The sequence below is a fragment of the Rissa tridactyla genome, chromosome 8 (assembly GCF_028500815.1).
Source record: "Rissa tridactyla isolate bRisTri1 chromosome 8, bRisTri1.patW.cur.20221130, whole genome shotgun sequence".
NCBI lineage: Eukaryota > Metazoa > Chordata > Aves > Charadriiformes > Laridae > Rissa > Rissa tridactyla.
The window spans coordinates 5486316-5504719 of record NC_071473.1 but is presented as its reverse complement, the minus strand read 5'-3'; the positions used below and the strand labels follow the sequence as shown (position 1 = coordinate 5504719).

At 47.5% G+C, this 18404-nt stretch overlaps 1 protein-coding gene across 6 annotated transcripts in view; it reads left to right on the top strand.

The window, feature by feature from the left end:
• The window catches only part of TOM1L2 (target of myb1 like 2 membrane trafficking protein), a 58171-nt gene extending 40755 nt beyond the window's left edge, over positions 1 to 17416 (top strand). The window contains exons 13-16 of one of the 6 annotated variants that reach the window (XM_054211391.1): positions 1160 to 1248; positions 8458 to 8517; positions 11147 to 11183; positions 11717 to 17416. In XM_054211391.1, coding sequence (XP_054067366.1) covers positions 1160 to 1248; positions 8458 to 8517; positions 11147 to 11183; positions 11717 to 11865 — 335 coding nt within the window. In that variant the 3' untranslated portion in view covers positions 11866 to 17416. The other 5 variants (XM_054211384.1, XM_054211385.1, XM_054211388.1 and 2 more) reach the window with 5 other exon arrangements.
• The last annotated feature ends 988 nt before the right edge of the window (positions 17417 to 18404 follow it).

Below are 18404 nucleotides of genomic sequence, written 5' to 3'. Positions count from 1 at the left end.
ATGGTCTGTAGAGAGATGTCTGATCACGTGGCATTAGCTGTCTTTTAATATGATTTAGCAGCTGGAAACAAGATGAGCTAAAAATACACTTGCTTTCTTAATATTGCTTTTCCATGTTGGGAATTGCTTTTGTTGCCGCAGAGTTGTTGCGTGATCACAACTGGGAGGAGAGGTGTCCAAGAAACAATTCTCTAGTGTTACACAGATAGTAGATGAAGTTGGAGTGATTTCCTCCTTTATTTTCCCAGCACAAGTACTGAAATGAGACATGAAAGATTAGAGCTGATTCTCCATTATCTGTGGTAATGGGGACAGGAGAGGTATCCCACTTATATGGGTATCTGGATGGAGGTATGTAAGCACACCAGGGGCTCTTTGCTGAGCTAGCCAAGTTCTGGCTGGAACCGCTGGGTTCTGCCGGTCCCGAGCGAGCCCCTCCAGAGCTAGAGATGACTCTGCATCCGGGCGCTGGCTCAGGGATGAGACGCTGAAGGACAAGAAGCCATCTTGGGAGTCTTTGTGTTGCTGTGCCATGCAGTCTGCAACCTGCTCCGAGGAACTGGATGCATCAGCGGTCCTTTTAACCTCTGCCGCTCTTCGAGAGGGGCAGTTTGAAGAGCTGCCAGAACACTGCAGCAAACGGCCATTACTTACCCTCCCGCTCAACGCCGTCATTAGAGCTGTCGTACTGTTGGAGTTTGGGGCAGACTCTGGCTGCTGAGATCAAGGAGGTGAACAGGGTGTGTGCTGCAGCTCACAGCTTCATAAACAAGGGAGACTCTACACTGTGTAATACGGGTGTTTTCAATAAAGTCTGACTGATTTTACTGGGTTGTATAACCTATACTTTTTCTTCTTCTAAGAAGGTGACAAACATCAGCCTCACTACTAGTCAGTGATTTTTTTTTTTTTTAATTATTATTTTTTTAATATCAGCATGGAGGAAGTGCTAAAATTCTGTGAACTGTCTGTAGGAAGTGCAGAGGTCGGGGTGAGGTCTGTCCCTCCACGGACAGAGCTGACAGGCAGCAGAGGGAGATGCAGCTGCTGCCAGAAGCTACTCTAGGCAACTCTGTGTGTGTGTGTGTATGTGTATGTGAAGTTTTTAACTTGCTGCTGTTTTTACTTTTATCACGGGTTGTTGCTGTGGTTTCTCTATGGACCTTTCTGTTCTCAACACAGAGGAGAGGTAAAGGTGGGAACTCAGACATGGAGCCCATAGACAAGTGGCTAATTACACAAGGAATGGTGAGGACTTCACCAGTGAAGCGATTCCTACTGCCCACCCCAGTCCCTTTACCTAGAATAACCGTCCTCCATTCACCTCTCGTCCTGCCCTACTGAACCACATGAAATCAGACAGTACAAGGAGTTTATTTCCCACCTACGTCATTACCTGGGGCAAAGGGAGAGATTTGCACCTATTTCTGGTTTGTACAGCACAAAGGCCTGTGACCAACTGAATCAATTGTAGGATCCCACATCACCTTCAGAAGAGGCCTGGGGATCCAGCTGGTTCCTTATACTGTCTTGATTTATTTATGCAGTATCCACTTTTCGAGGGATAAACACAAGTCTCATGGATCTTGCTCATAAAGAGGACACTTTCAATGTGTCTTTAAAGCAATCTTTTCTGCTAGTGCTTAACTGCGTGGTCTGGAATAAACATACGGAAGTTGTAGGATCATAGCTAATCCAATTGAGTAATGTAGGGATAGTTCTTTATGAAAGGAAGGGAATGGGAGAACTGCTACCCAGATTGACACCTTCCACTCCCTGGCATTAGGATTCAGACTCCAAAAGGTACAATAGTGTTTCTGGCTTTAAGGATTTAATTCCCATGTCTAGTGATGCCAGTGCTCTGATAAAATCAAGCTTCTGAAGATGATAGAATCTGTGCACATTTTGACCTTGTTTGAAGTTGTCCTTCATCAACATGCTTGCAGAGAGAAGTTCAAAAGCCTGCTTCAAGTGCAGAAGTCAGAGGTAGGCAAAAAAATAGCCTCAGCTGTGCCTTAAAGCCAGGTTCTAAGACCAATTTTGTATTTTTGGATGACATAATCCGTCACTTTATTGGTACTAATCTCAAACACTTAATGGGACCTAACTGTACAAAGTCCTTGTGAGACAGTCCTGATTGCAGGCGAGTGCGGAAAGGTGCAGTGCAGAATTCCCTTTGGGCTGGGTGTCAGCAGGCCATTGAACAGGAATGCCTTACTCCGGAGAGAGCCTTGAATGTCCCAGACTAAGCTGCCCAGGGCTTAAAAAGAGAAACATCCCAGAGAGATTAAGGTTGAGAAAATCCAGAGTGTGCAACATCAAAATGCACCAACTCTGTACAACACTTTGCATTTATTCTTCTAGATTTAGGGCTAATCCAGATTATTTCTGAGAGCCAGCTTGTGAATTTGTCAGAAGTTTGCATGGCTGGTGCATACCCAGTGATTGGACACGCACATATATATACATACACACGTGGTAAGCCCAGCTGTAGGTGCCTATCCATGGGAGCCAGAGATTCCTTTCAGGGCTTGTCAGAGACCCACAGCTCATAACAAGAGAGTGAAAAGCCATAAAGTGAGCAGCGCTTGCTTTGCCTCTGATACTGTTGACGGTGGTTCACAGAGGCTCTTGCTGTTCGGTGGCTCTGTTGCAGCCCAAGATGTACTATGCCACTGTTAGATGTTCATCCATAATGAATAATCCAGTGATTGAGTTAGTTCCTCTTCTTTGCCTTTCCACTGTTTACAAGAGCAGGGAAGCATGAAATCGGCACCCCTGCTGTTCACACCACTCACACCACTGCTTTATTAAAAAAACAAACACAATATTCGTTCATTGGCTTGTGGTTATTCAGTCTGGAAAAAGGATACTGCAGCATTCATGGAGGCACATGGATTTGGGGAGGGAAGGGGGTCTGGCTGTCCAGCCAGTCGCTGCTCTTATAAGCCTGTCACCTTGTTTGTATGCTAAATATGAGAGAGAAATACCTAAAATTAAAACTAAACTAATCATTAACTCTGTTTCTCTCTTAACTGGCGTAGTTCTTAACCGTATTTATTAATACGACTTTGTAGCATTTGCAATACCAGTGGAATAACTAGCATCCCAGGTATGAACTTGATGTGCACATTCTTTGGTAGCTTTTTGTATTTTTGAGATGAGGGGGGAAAGAGGGGTGAGCTGACGTTGCCATTACCTGTGCCTGCACAACACTGAGGCTACTCACATCTCTCCTGGCCTGACGTTCTTCTTTCCAAACTGCCGTACATTTAAGCTTAGGGTTGAGTTTTTCCCACACCATTTCTGTGCATCCCGGTTCACCAGCACACCTCTGCAGAGGGAGGCTCGTTCAGGGCTCTGTGTGTACTCTCCCAGTGAATTTGGCAGCGTTGTTTCTGTATCAGCTTAATCTACAGCTCAGTTCTGCTGGCAAGGTGATGCCAGGACCACGGAGACACGAACCGCACCTTTATCCTTTCCAGCTATGCCTACAAAACTAACATAGACAAAATGGTATCTGCAGAAGACGTTCCTGGTTCAAACGAGACTGATGTTAGCTGAGCTGTTCCAGTGCCAGGTCTGTTTGCAGTGTAAAGTCTGGGTTTTTGCACGTTGTGTCATACCAGGGGTCTGTATCAGCAGCTCTTGGGCACAGACTTTAGCATAAGGCCACCACGTATTAGTGCAGGTAATTCCAGTTCCCTTCTCATGAGTTTGAGCAGCTATTGAGATTTGCATGGATATATTCACTTGCTAGAGTAATCTGTCACCCCACTCGCATGCCAAATGGATATTTGTTACAAAAGCGAGAAGCATGCGTTGCTTCAGCCACCACGTCAGGACAGACATTATTTGGGACAGTGGCAGGGGAAGAATGAAACCGAACCAGAATTCACAGAAAGTGATACAAACAGCTTTCAGCATTGCATCTTGACCACCAGAAGCATAGCTGGCTAGAGAGGAGATTCCACTCTGTAGTAAAGATACGTGAGTAAAGATTAAATGAAACCTTTGCTGAGATGTTGTTAATGAAAATGGGATGCCGCTATGTGTGCCTTCAATAGAGAGATAGGATCTAAGATTTGGAAATGACTTGGGTAACGTGAGACTGTTGAAATATGTCGTCTTCTTGGAGACTAAAGTGCTTGAATTGTGGACAAACTGAGAAATAAACGTGTGAAGATCTCACTTCTTCTGTATGGTAGGAGCCCTCTCCCTTTTGAAGGCAAGCAGGCGCGTTCCCTTGTTCCGAAGACCACGTGGGCTTCGTTACCTGTCCAGCCGTGGCATTTTACGGAGCACTCTATAAGGACAATCTGATACCCCTTGTGAACGAAGGCTTTTGCTGTCCGGACGTGCCTGTCAGATCCAGATCGGCTGGTTGTTGTGCGGGCACAACAGGCTGCGTTGGGGCACACGCCGCACCTGAGCTCTTGCCTTCCCCTATGCGATGTGTAAACACAGTTACAAGTAATCAAGTAGCTAATTCAGTCCTTACATGTAAAGTCAAATATGTTCTAATATTGAGGCCAGGCAGCTATTTCAAGATCCCAACAGCTTTAAATAGATGGTAAGGCTGTAGTAGTAAGCTGGAGTAGACTGTTAGTGTGCATCTGAGTGCTCTCCTGCTGCTGCCGTAGGAACGATAGCCCTTTCTTTACTATTGCTAACGAACGGGGGGGCGTGAATAGCAGCTAACCTGGTATTGGTGTCAGCTTTGTTAAACACCTAGAAAGAAGTGGAATTAACTAAGCTACTACAAGACAGTAGTCTAGCAACAATTAGCATGAACCTTGTTAAACATTTTGAGAACATTAATGAGCTCACCTAGAGACCTGAATTGTCATTTCATACCTGCTTCTTTTCCAGTGGGATCATTTTTAATAGAAATAAAATGTGATAATAATAACCTTAAACTGTCTTTTTAAGGGTAGAATATTGGATTTTATGACTTCTGAGGAAATATATTGGCAATACTCCTTGGCTTTTGATTGCTAGTAGGAACACCAACACAATCTAACTTAGATGAGTATGAACTTGAATTCCAGGTTCCCGTGGGTTTTGTGGGACTGAACGCTCACTTTTGTTCTCCCAGCCCTCTTTTTCCATTTCCCTTTCAGGACTGTTGAGATGATCCCATTTGTAGGATTTTCCAAAGACTAAACGAAAAAAGGTATTTGAACAACGAGCCCGACTTTTAATTAAAGCCAGTTACTTGAAGTACCCCAAAATATTTTCTGACTTGATTTCCATTTAATTTGAGTATAGACTTTTAGAAAAGAAATCACAATATCGTTATAAAAACAGCTCTTGCAGCCAGCACTGAGTATCTAGGGAGCTGTCTTGCCAAGACTAAGAGCTTCACTAGACCGTGTATGTTTGCATAATCAAAGTATTAACAAGACGGTATCCCATTCTGGAGCCATTTCCATGTCGTCTGCGGCTGCCACTGCTGTTTGTTCCCAGAAACTGTTGTCTTTTTTAATGTGTAAACTAGCTAATTTGTTTTTACATTGCTTCTGTTGTGTTTTAGGGGATTAGTTTTAACAAAACTCCCCTCCACATTTTTTTTCAGTTTAGGGCTTCTGGAAGGGGGAGACTTGCCAAATACACAACTGACTGGCAAAAAAGGAACTTCTCTGTGTGGTCAGTTGCAAATAAAATATAAATGGTACAATGTTACAGTCAAAATATTTTAAAACTTCCAGTTACTCTTGAGAGTCTCCCCCCTCTCTATTCTTGAACAAATTGAACCTGAGACATTTAACCCATGTTTTGTTGGGAAAATGGGGCTCAGAGTCTGAGGAAAATAAATTGGAAGTTTGAGCATGGGAGGAGCAATAGGTGCAAACCTTTGGCTCTTCTGGAAGTGTGCTGGAAGACGGGGGAAGCTTTTTAAAAGGTCAGTGCTGAATAGCAAACGGCTAACATGCTTAAATGTTTATCTTACAGCTCTCTCTGCTTCTTATATATGACCTGCAAGAAGTGTTCTTGCACTTCTGAGGTGTGTGTTTGTTTGTTATATAAAGTAGGTCCGCCTGAAAGTAGAATTCCTTTTTTTTCCCCCCCCCTTTTTTTGTTTTAAATCTTGCAAAACACAGCAGCACAGATTCCTATACTGCTGAGCTGTTCTTCAAGGACTCCTGCAAACTCGAGAGCCCTGCGATTCTCAGGAATACATTACTTGCTCAGTCATCTGTTGTGTTTTCAGGATAACCGAGACTTGAACTGTGGTTCCTCCTAGTACAAGGACCGCAGTACCACCACACTTTTTAGAAAAGCTGCTCTTATTGTATTCACAGAAAAGAAAAAAAAAACCCTGCTATTTTCCTCCTCCTCTCCATACAGATTTTCTTAACCTTAAAGAAATGTAAGTACCTTTCTGAGCTGCAAACTAGCCAACAGCTCTGAAGGCTACACCTTCCAGAGCATGGCTTATTGTTTGCAGTGTTAAGGAATACAAGGGGGAGACAGCAGTGAAACTTCTACAGTAGGTTTTAGGTTGCTGTAGGCTGAATAAATTCATTGCTTTGTATCTCTGAAGCCAGTATTTTCCAAAGCTGTTAAACTAACAAGCCAGTTCTACAAGATGCAACTTGTCCTTGGGAAGGAACCTGTTGGAAGATGTCTACAGAGCCCTCCTCTCACTAATGGCCAGCTCGCAGCAGCTTCAGCGCACTGCGTTAGCGATGTACGTGCATGATTCAGCTCTCCATTGCAAATTTAAAAAGGCACAATCATCCTAAATCAGGCCCATTCCAAAGAAACTGCAGGAACTTATTTAAGCAAAATGACAACTTGCACCTCTGACCCTTCTGGGATCTGTCACGTGCACTTTGTCCAGCAACCTGCAGAGTTGGAACCCAGCCATCTTCCCGGTGCCTCGCTTGGTGGGAGATACTTTGGATTGAACTCTGGAATTCCAGTCCTTTGACACAACTAACCCACCTTAGCAGACTTCCCCCTCAAGCAAGGGCTTAACTGACCCCCTCAGTTCAAAGGCCGACTGGACTAGAAGAAAGAATTCTTGAGGAGCTCTGCTAAACAGCGTCAGCCTGTGCTGCTGCCTCTGTAATTCAGTCCGTCTGTCTTCCTCTGCTGGAAGTCTCTGAGAAAACTACATCTCCCAGCAAATTCATCTGCAGAGCCTCTTTCAGCTCTTCTTCCCGTGAGAGGTTTCAGGCAAAGCTGTGAACAACCCCTGACGCCTTTTCTCTCTAGGAGAGCCTCTCCAGCACCGTGAGGTCTCTGCCTGCCAGCCCCGCTGCTCGGCTGCCGTGCTCTCGCCTGCAGCCTGCCTGACTGACGTTGCTTTCCAAATGTTTTTCAGGTTGTCCCTATGCGATCTATTGTGCTGTTTTCCTGTTTACTTCTGCAGCCCTCTGTCGTATTCAAGCAGTGTAGTTAAGTCAGGAAATTCTACACCTAATATGCCGTAATTTCCCTTCGCTGACCCAGTTGCCTGTAGCGCTTTGTGAAATAGCTGCGCTTCAGCACTCTTCAGCGCATCTGTACTGCCTGTCGCAATCACACAGCGTAACGTGAGGGAGTTTATCGCAGGAGGAGAGGCAAACTTTCCACGCTTTTTGTTAAACCATGACGGGCAAGCTCCGGTGAGCCTTGCTGCAGCGCTGCAGGGTGTTGCCGGTGCTGGAGCGGGAGCTGAGAGGGGCACATGCTGCGCCATCCGCCCCTGCCCACCCCAGGACCTGCTGCCCCATCCTCCTCCTCACCTTCACCTTTGAGACTCCACACTTTGCTCTGGCATACCTTGGGTTCTGCTGCCTCAGCTGCGAGAGGGACACCTTTGGCAGAGGACTGGGGAAAAGGAGCCGGGACTGTGTTTTGCTTTAAACCGGTGTGCCGAGGCTTGCCAAGGCTGGGTGGTGTGGTGGGAAGGAGGATCTGGAAGGAAACATGACTGTGTACCCAGGGCTCTGACTGCCTCCACTCGCGGAGAAAATCACGTTGGTTTCATAGGCGTGTTGCCTGAAGACTTTGAGCCCCTCTTTTTGCTAACCCTTCACTGTGGCTAATACCCATTTTAAAAAACAAAAGGTGTAAATTTAACATTTCAAAACCTAACCGATATATCCAGTATTCTACCCTTAAAAGCTTTTCACGATCAAGATTAGAATCATCAGTGCATCTTGATGGTTTTAATATGTGGTCGAGAAGTTACCCGTCTTACACTGGCATCCAGTCACGTCATTCCCCATAATCTTTCTCTTGGTTTTTTTTAGCCTTGTTGTTCATAATTTCCTTTCCAAGTGTTTCTTTATTTGAAATGCCATTTATATTTTGTTGCCTTTTTTTTTTCCAGCACATCTTACATCTTTGTTTTTGTTTTGTTTTTTAATCTTTATTTCTGGCGTTTTCCATCGCTCTGTGGCCATGATTGTGGATGTGTTTTGGTTTTTGCCTGCCTTGCTGTTCTCTCGCTGCACTCCCTAGATCCCTGTTGCACAGTCCTCTGTCATGGATGACATTGAGGAGTGGCTCAGTACCGACTTGGTGAGACTCTTTATATTTTCATTTTTCACATGGGCAATAGCACTTGTACGGGTAACTTTCAATGCATTCCTGAGTTACTGGTACTTCTCGTAACGGGAGGCAGTGAAACTTCCAAATATTGTGGCTTATTTCCCTTGGAAGGGACTACCTAAGCAGGAGGAGATAGGGTCGTGTTCAGCAATTCAATCAAAACGGTTTTTTCTGAGTTGTTTTATTTTCCCTTCTCCATGTTTACAGCACGGAATAGCATGCGTTCCAGAAATCGTGTGTTTCTGGTCCCCGTACAGGGAAGCATTTAAACACGTGCTGAAGTTTACCTGTGTTCTCCACTGGGCTTAAAGCACCTGTTTAAAGCTGCATTAGCTTTGACAGGATCCAAGTACACGCTGAGGCTGAGGCATGCTTTTAAGAGGTGCTGGATCGGGGCTTAGACTCCTTGCAAATCAAGTTGCCATTGTTAAAATGGCAAGCAATCTTGACACATTTCATAAGAGCAATAATAAAAATTTACAACAGTCTCTCTTCAATGTTTATAACTCAGTTTCTCCTAAATGATTATTGTCTGATAATTATTAAACAAACAAACAAAAGACAGAACTAAAAGTAGCTTTTCCTTCACTCTGAAGTTTGTTTTGCTGTACCAATACACCTTTGGTTTAAGCTGTGGTACAGCTAGTACGCATTTATTCCAGTCTCTTTTTTTAATGTAAGCGTCTGACTCAAATTAACCAAGTGCATTTTGGGGACGGGTGGTGGGTTGCGTTTCAGACTGTTCTTTTAAACATGGTTTCAGTGAACTGAACTGGTTCCCTGTGGTCACCGTATCCCTAAGGATCGTCTCCTTCCATTACTTCTTATGACTTCAGATTTTGTCCCTAGATAACTCCCTACTCCTTAAGGTCTCCCCCAGCCCTTGGCTATTGCCTGCTCGGCTCCTAGCTGGGAGCTGCGGGGTTCAGGCTCCGCTGCCTGGCTCTGGCAGCAGTGCTGCAGGCACGCTCTGGCACGTCCGCTCCGGCACCGGAGGAGCTGACTGCACTCAAAGGAAGAAAATGCTCCTGCTCTCCAAAGCCCAAGAAGCACTTAAACAGATTCTGGGTTTCGGTGTTGGAGTTTGGCAGACTGACTGGCTGTCTTTGAAATGTCACTGGTTTTCAGCTGCAGATAGTTTTTTCAGGCCTTGGTACAGGCAGTTATTTTCAAATTTAATTACAAACTAGCCCCATTTTGTTAAAGAAATATAGTAAATGTAGCACGTCCGCTCTGCTTAAGCAATAAACTTTTCTCTTTGCCATTTAGATTAATTTAGCAGGAGAGATCTTACGGAGAGATATGGAGGTAGCTCTGTACATCTTTCATCCCCTAGATAGTCTTGCTCAAAGAGAGCAAAGCCGAGAAGTGCCCTGTAAATGCCCGAACAAGCCTGGGGATCACACGCGCTGTGACTGTGACTGTTGGGGCTTCCCTTCTCCCGGGTACCTGGGTCCCCATCCTGACCGTATGTGCGTGCAGCAGAGAGATGCCCTCTGAGACAGTTTGGGATGGATTTTTGTTTTTCACTCTGAGTTCCCCCCCTCCTTGTTCTGTTAATGCTTCATTTCAGTTCTCTGCTTCCCAGCTGAGGAAGTTACAGATTAGCTTAGCTAATTGTTATTTATTCCCTTACCCTTTTTGGGGTACATTGGAACAAACAGTGCCTCTGCATGTGAAGTAGAAAGCTAGCAGGTGCTAGGTGGCATTAATTCTTAGGCATTAAAAACCTTTGTGAGGCCAATCGGCATGTTCCCGCTCTCCTGGTAAAGAAGCCAGGGTATGGACAAACATTTTTCTTTTTCAAAGGAGGTTCAACATGAGGTTTTCAAGTAGTATTTTTGTCCATTTTTAACATCCTGATAGATTGACAAGGATGCCACATCCGTGGACTTTTAATTTCCTTATTAAAGCACTGTTGGAAATTCGATTGTTGAAATGCACACAGCTGGTAGAAATGCACTGACCCTCTGGCATCCCAGCCTTCGTATGTCATGGATGGATGCTAACTGCCCATCAGTATCCTTCATCCAGCCCACCCTGTCTTGTCTTTGTACAGCGTGGACGCCAGGAAAGCTGCTATATTTTTGTATGAAGTCTAAAATGAACTCCCACAGGAGGAACGCTGGCCCCAGACTATTTTGCGACATATGTCCTTTGTCAGCTAAAAGTGCATTTTATTTGAAGACACAATGCAAACCGCAGTCCTGACTTTTTAAAGGACTGTGTGACAAAAGGTGGCATCTTGTACAGTGTTTGTGTGACTTACACAGCTCGGTTTTTGACTAGGCCTACTGTCTGAAGTGGAAACAGCGCTGGGCTGCCATTCAGGTCCAACGGGGAAAGTTTAGGTATCCACCAGCAATCTTCAGAGGCATCTCTAGTGCTCGTCCTCTTGCTCTGCACCGCGGTGAAATGTCAGTCACCACTGGCCTCCCGACGTGGCAGCCGTACCGTTTCCCCAGGTCGCCCTGCTCAAATAGTTAATGTGTGGAAGCAAGTGGTGGCAACTGTCCAGTTGCATTAAACGTGTGTAGAGGATAATAGTGAAGGTGAAGCGCTGCCTGTGTGTTCACCCGCCTTTTTGTTCCAATTGCAGAAAGGAGACGAACTGGAAGAAGGAGTGACCAGTGAAGGTAAGCAGAGATGCCTGTGGCTATGAGCCGTTCTCAGGTTAGTGCGCAGACTGAATTATCTGCTTTGATCCCTGCTGAGATGCTGACTTCTCCCAGCCTGATGTTCCCCAGCAAATGCTTCTGCGCTCGGAAAGGCGGGAAGACAGCGTTTTAGAGCAAAAAGGTAGTATTTATGGTGTGAGGAGCCTTCCCAGCTGTAAGTGCTTTCCTGCCATCTTCTTGGCTGTGCACTGTGTTTGTGCCAGCAGGAATGCGTCCCCAAGCTGCTCAGCCCTTCGGAATGATGTTTCCCTGCTTCTGTCGCAGCCGATGGCGTAGCGTGGGTTTGATTCCCTCTGCTGCCTGAGCTAGGGTGTCTCAAAGGACATCTGTACCCTTTCCTGAGGAACTCGGGCTGTACAAGTACATGTGCCTGCGAACACAGCCCGACGGGACACCAGGCGCTGGAATTTCAACCCCTGCTAACCTCTGTCCCCGGGGCTAAACGTACAGCCCCAGTTCTTACCTGTCTTCCTTGTTTTTTTGCATTGCAGAGTTTGACAAATTTTTAGAAGAGCGAGCCAAAGCGGCGGAGATGGTTCCCAATCTGCCATCCCCTCCCCTGGAAGCCCCCACCCCTCCGACAAATCCTTCCAGCAGGAAAAAGCAAGAGCGCTCGGAGGATGCCCTCTTTGCACTGTGAAGATTGCTCTTAGCCGCCCTCCCACCCCCGTGTTCTGCAGGCGAATGTCGCTGTACGGCCACTTCGTCCTCTCGCAGTACTTGGCTAACAACGACCCCCTTCCCCCCCATTTCATAGATTGCTTCTTCTTCCCCCCCTCCCGAAACAATCCACCCCCACAAGCTGACTCTTTCTATTTAAGTCCAACACTATTCCTGCCAGACCACAATTCTCCAGCACTCGCTTAATCCCCTCCTTCCTATCCCAGCTGCACAAAACCAGCTCTTGATGCTGAAAACCCCTTTAGAATGCATGAGTACATCACACTGTGTTGAAACAAAAGCCCGGAGGGGAGAGAGCAGCCTTGCCCTTCAATTTTTGTAGGGATCATCCTCTTCTGTAGGCAGGTCCTGCCAAGTAGACTGCTCTGTCGATCAGCATGTAATTGACTGAGCTGGAATGTTCAGGAGGAGTGTGTCTTTATTTTTAGATAAAATGTTAATGTATTGGCTTTCGTGTTGGATTCGACAGCAAGGAACAACTGTTCCCCTTTCAACGTGTGCTTCACAAGTTAAAATCCTTTACTCTCCCACTCACACATCTCCCGGTACCATATGGTGGTCGCTTTTCCCCACTTTGTGCGGCATTTCATATTCTAAATCTCACAGGGTATTTTTTCCTTGTGTTTTATCTGGGCTTGCTCTAATTTGAAAGCAGTCTGTTGGCCATGTCCAGTAGCTCTGGCAGTTGACAAGAATGAAAAACGCTGAGCTAAATGGATGCCATAACGTTAGCGCATGAAGCATTTTGCTCTTTGGGAGAGCATTCTCACATGAGGATTTTTTCTAGTGGGTTTGCCTTTTAAAATAGCTAGGTTATTTTTTCCTTACCTTAGATTCCTCCTTCAGTGACTGTAGAGCTCTGCGTTTGTCTCAGCAGTTGTAGATGACATCCATGCAGATGGATGGGACTTGCTCATGGACTGGGTGTCAACTGAGGTTCCTGGATTCCCTGCCATGCCTGGTAGGATAGACATGCTGGTTCTTGGTGGTAGGTATGAGAAAAAGAGGCAAACCTCACAGAGGCTTGTACAAAAATGCTGAGGGAGATGGTTGCTGTGGAGGGATTAGCCATTCCTGCCTGCGCTGGAGGTGAAACTCCTCATTTCCTTCTAGGTTTGGGCCTGAAAAAGTGTTGGATGATTGTGGCCATGCTGTTTGTAATTTTTAGGGTGTCCTTTGATAACCTCTGCCCCTTTATTGCCTCCCGGCTCCTACAGGGCTGCAGTCTCCCTCCTGTCTGTGCAAACAAGCATATTCCCTTGCTTGCCAGAGGCACGGCCGAGAGTGCTGCTCTTCCTGGAGCCGCCAGAAGGGATTCCAGCATGTGTGCCTGCCTTGCTGGGCTGACAAGCGGAGCTGGAGCAGGCAGCTCCAGCCATGGCTGCATCCCCCAGCATGTTCCTTGGTAGGAAGCCAGTGGCGCGAGATGGCAGGATCAAAGAGAGAGCTGAACGCTGGGTGGCAGGGAGGGAGAATCTCCAGTCCTGACAGAAGGGAACTTTTATCAGATGAACGCCCATGCAGGCAGCAGCGCTCCAGCCCCTCTTCCTCGGGGTGCTCGTTGTTTTAGGCAACCAGCCACTTTGTTCTGACTTGGCACGTCTGAGCTTCTCGGGGTGCTGATGTGTGTCGAGCTCTCTCAGAAGTTGTTCTAGACCAAGAAGCCGTGCTATAAACGGCTGATATGAAAGCGATAGAAGCTTTTATCTGAGCGTAGTTATTTTGGCTCATAACATACTCTCTAGGGTACATCATGCTTTGGTAGGTTGTGACACATAAAACCTTTTACCAAATGGCCCGATTGCAGCACTGATGGTCTTTGAGAGCAGCCGCATTAATCTTCCGAGGGAAGTGTTTGGTGCAGGATTTCCAGGCCATCCCAGGTCAGATGTCACTCTGTGCTGTCCCTGCTCATCCTCTCCTCTGTCCTGCCCTGTCTGCATCCTCTTCCAGGATCCCTCCGTATGTAGCTGGGCCCAGGCAAGGCTGTCCTGCCACCCCCGGCACCTTGTCGCTGCTCCTTAGCTTGCTGCTCCCTCTAAGCTCTGTGCTGTGCAGAAAATGGCATGGCTTCAAGCGGAAGGGGAAAATCGGTGTAAGGATGGAGATAACTTGGGGATCAAGCTGCCTCTTTTCCCCACTTGCTGGCCCTTTCCCCAGTTGTAGCCCTTCTGCGTGGGTCTGCAGAGGGTTTCTCTCTATTTTGTCTTCTCTGTGGTTAATGGGAAGTGCCAGGACAGGTTGCACGTACGCACTGCTGCTCTCGCCCGCTGCCCTCGCTGCTTAACACAAGGTGAGCCCAATGCTCAGAGACTGGCTGCCAGACACCCCGCTGCCAGCTCCTGCCAGACCCTGCCTTGCTGCAACACGTCAGATGTGGCCACCAGCTCCCAGAAACCTGAGGAAACTTCTGTTGCGATGCTGATTTGGTTTCAGACAGTGTCTGGTGATTGCCTGAGCAGTCTTGCCAGCACAGAATGAATTGTTAGTATTCCTGTCAATGCAAAAAGCTCCGTGGGTGTTTTAAGTGTGTATTTTCTCTTCTAAATCCTTGAAACACATTGACCCTGTAAATGGCCACATCAGGTGATTCTAAGCATGTTAATCCAGCTTCCCTGCCAAGCCGGAGGAGATAATCGCATTGCTCAAGCATGGGGACATTGTGAAATGATGCTGAGTGGCAAGGATATCACCGGTGCTGTCACCGAGCCCCCCTGCAGAGTGCCACTGCTGTGGATTTGCTGGCCCTTTTTCCCCCACCCCTAAGCAAAAAAGGGGGGATGGGGGAGGAGTGTGCTGTTAAAGCTGCTTCTTTCTGACGTGCTAAACCTCTCCTGGGACTTCCAAGTTGTTGCTTTAGAGAGAATCTGGTCCCTTTCAGGAAGATCGTGCAGAGCTGTCAGTGACTGCTCCTCCGGCCGGGGAGGAAAAGAGATGAAACAAGAAGGCTGGGGCTGAGGGGAGATAAGGAGCGTGTGTTGGCATGGCTCAAGGGACTGTCCTCTGTGTTTGCAACCTCAGGCACTCCGTGGTCCCCACTGACACCCCGCGTTATCCTCTGGAAAGCAAGGGCATGGTTTGCAGGGGGTGGCAGTTGCTGTCGGCACAAGGAGTGGCTTTGCTGGAAGTAGGGCAGCACTCGGGAGATGCCGTCCTTGGGAGGCGTGTGCTCAGCCTGGCAATGGCTAAACGTCCTTCTGGTGGGACCCTTGGTGGGTGTGGAGAAAGCGCAGCCCTGCCGCGCATTAAATTTGTACCCCAAATCCACCAGATATGGCTCTCGCGGGCTGAGCACACAGGGGCTGGAAGCACTGAAGGGGACAGAGCGAGTGGCAGAACGGGTGGTTTGGCCCAAACCTTCTTTAACACATATAAGAGCTACGCTAGAGCTTCCCTAATGTCCTGTATCAGGATCTCTCATCTTCCTCGTCCTCTTGTGGTCTGCAGAAAACCTGAGCGGTGGAAACTGTTTGGGGGAAAGGGAAGGGGTTTTTCACTTCAGAAGACCGCCATCTCCATTTATTCTTCCTTCGCTTTCACTCTGAGTGCTTCCCCTGTGCAAGTGGGCAGAGGACGTGTGTGGCTCCGACGCTTGTGAGAAGAGGGGATGGAGCTGCAGCCTGATCCGCTTTCCCTAAGAAATAACATCCCAACGCTTTCTAGGCATATTAGGAATCACAGCTTGAGATGCAATGACACTAAATTATTATTGGGGACCTTTGTAAGTTCTAATCATACCCTATTTTAGGTTAAAATATTTATTTTGTCGATATATTTTCTTTCCAGTGTGTTTTTTAACCTCTTCTGTTAACCTTCATGTGCTGAGATGTAAGAAATGAATGGTTTCTATTTAAATGTATTCTTTCGGGTTTTTTAATTGTTATGTGTAGATTTCAGCTGCATCTTTGGCAGGTGTAATAGATAACAATGTGCTGTACAGACATTTAGGGTGTTTAGTATGTAGGTAAGGCTCATAGGAGAATTGCTCATAAAAACGTAGCACGGTGTCTCTTAAAAGCAACAGCAAAAATGCAGGGACTGGTCCTCACCAGGACCTTCTCGTAGCCTCCAACATACCCTTCCCCTTCTGATTATCACAGCCTCCATCTCTGAAATGTGCTGATCAAATCAGCCCTGCCATTTCCAGGGCTGTTTTTACACCTCCAAGCTGAAGAAGGATTTTAGTGGGGGTTTCCATTTGTTTGACTTCATTCGGCTCTTTTTTCATGGAATACGTTGGCTGTTTTCCACTTTTAAATGGAGGGCTCGGCAGAGCTGGCTGTGGTGGCGAGATGTTTCCCTCCAGTGGTGGAAGAACAGATCCGGGCGGTGGTGCCAGACCCAGGGCAGGGGTGATGGTCCCCCTCCGTAAGCTGCTGCAGGAGCTGGGCCCGCGCTCCCCCGGCACCCCGACCAACGCAGCCTGTTCCCGTTCCTCTCTATTCAATGCTCTCCTGCTGTCACCCATGGGGACAGGACATGCAGACCAGGAGAGCAAACACAGCAGCGTTTTCCACAGTTTTTTTCAGCCAATGAGTTGTCAAGTCTCTTGCGGCTACCGGGAGTCCTGTGGAGTGGGAACTGCTTGTGCTATCTCCATCCCCAGGCCAGCCTCATCCAGCTCAGTCATTGTTTACCTCCTCAATGCTAACCACAAGGCTTGTGGAGCCTGGAAAAAAAAAACCAGCTCGGAACAGTTATTTTTATGGAAATAATGAAGCAGGCAATCAGTGAGTGGATTTATAGCCTTCGTGGAGGTAACCCTTCAGCTGCCGGGGGCACCCACCTGCCCTCGCCCACCAGCAGAGGAGAGGAGACAGGAATCCCCATGCCAGGCGCCATGGGGCATTGCTGGTGCCCACGCAGCACCTTCCACTCATCCCTCCCAAACTGCAGCCTCCGGAGCGGGCTGTCCCTGCCTGCTCCATCCCCAAGCTGCCAGCCCCAGCCTCCCGCACCCTGCCGAGGTTGACCCTCCGTCCCGGAGAGAGGTGAGGTTGCGTTTTCACCAAGAGCCGGGTGGCCTTCCAGCCGTGCCGAGCTCCGGTGCTGGATCTCTTTAGCCCATGGCAAACCTACACCAAACTGCCCACCCTGCTCTGTGTTTTTATGAGTACGAGCTCCTCATTCTGTACATGTTATTATGAGCTACTGTTAACCCTACAAATGTAACCTGTGTAATAGCTTCTCTGTATATTACAGCTGTAGGCTTTCCAGATAAAAGTGGATAATATTTATTTACTGAAGATACTGGATATTTTTTTGTTTGGGAATGGGGTAGGGGGAGAAGCGGGACATAACTGTTTAAAGAGATTGACTATGTAAAGAGAAACAAAATACACAACAAGCAAAGCAACCCAACACTAAAATGTTGCTGTATTCACATAGAAAGTGTTTACGTTGAGGACGATACAACTGTATTAATCTGCCATTGTTTAACTTGCTCCAGAAATCATCTCTACTTTGGTTCCTGCATGTGAGATACTCCAATAAATACACTACTAGTGTGACCTGGAGGGTGGCATCCGTCTGTCTCTCGGGTGGCATCTCGCTGTATCACTGCCCGGCCTGAACACGCCGTACGAGTGAGCAGGGAGACACGCACGGCCTGCAGCTGCCCGTGGGTGCCGGTCGGATATCAAATCACGACGCAGGCTTTTGGGAATCCTCTATGTCTCCTCCAAATGACAGAGGCCCAGGTATTCTCACCGGGAGAAGGGCTGTCCCCAGCGGAAGGCGCTCTTTGTGTCTTTACGTGGGTCTCGGCTGTGCACTGTGGGGTGCTGCCACTGCTGGTAAATTCGTTCCCTGCTCAATCTTTGGCGCATCTTTTGTGGCTGACCTCGGACAGGCACACGGGTGACAACCTTGGTGCGTGGTGGGACACCTGCCCACCTTGCAGGGTTTGCCAGATGGTCCTCAGGGAGTAACTTTGGATCACCTGCCCGGGTGACCTAGAAAGTGACGGGTAAGGAGCTGTTGTGCACTGCAATGCAGGTGATGTCCCCAGCCCATGCAATGGGTGACTTTTCCTGACTCATCGTCCAGGAATTGACTCCCAACGTTCTCATTTATGAGGCTGGTTGTGATGGGCAGAGGAGAAGGAAGAGCGGCCATCTAGGAACGCCGGAGAAGTGACGTGGCTCTACTTCGGCCAAAAATGAACCGATTTTTCAAAATGGTGCCCTCCGTCTTGCACGTGGAGATCACAACTAATGGCCTGTGGTTTAAAAGCTGCTTTGGGGGAAGGGGTGTGTGTGGAACAGCTTGAAAAATGGGTTTCCCCTCCTTGGAGCTGCAGATTAGCATGCATTAAATCCAGCTTTGCCCCGGCATGTTTACCATCGCACTCATCATGTGCCTGACTCTGTGTTGGATGTATTCGGGGAGGTTCATGGCCTGCCTCTGTTGAGAATGGTGAGGAAAAAAGAGCAGAAATCGCACAAAAAGCACTGGGTCATAAATTTCCAGCGCTGTGCAGGAGGAAGGCTGCCAGAG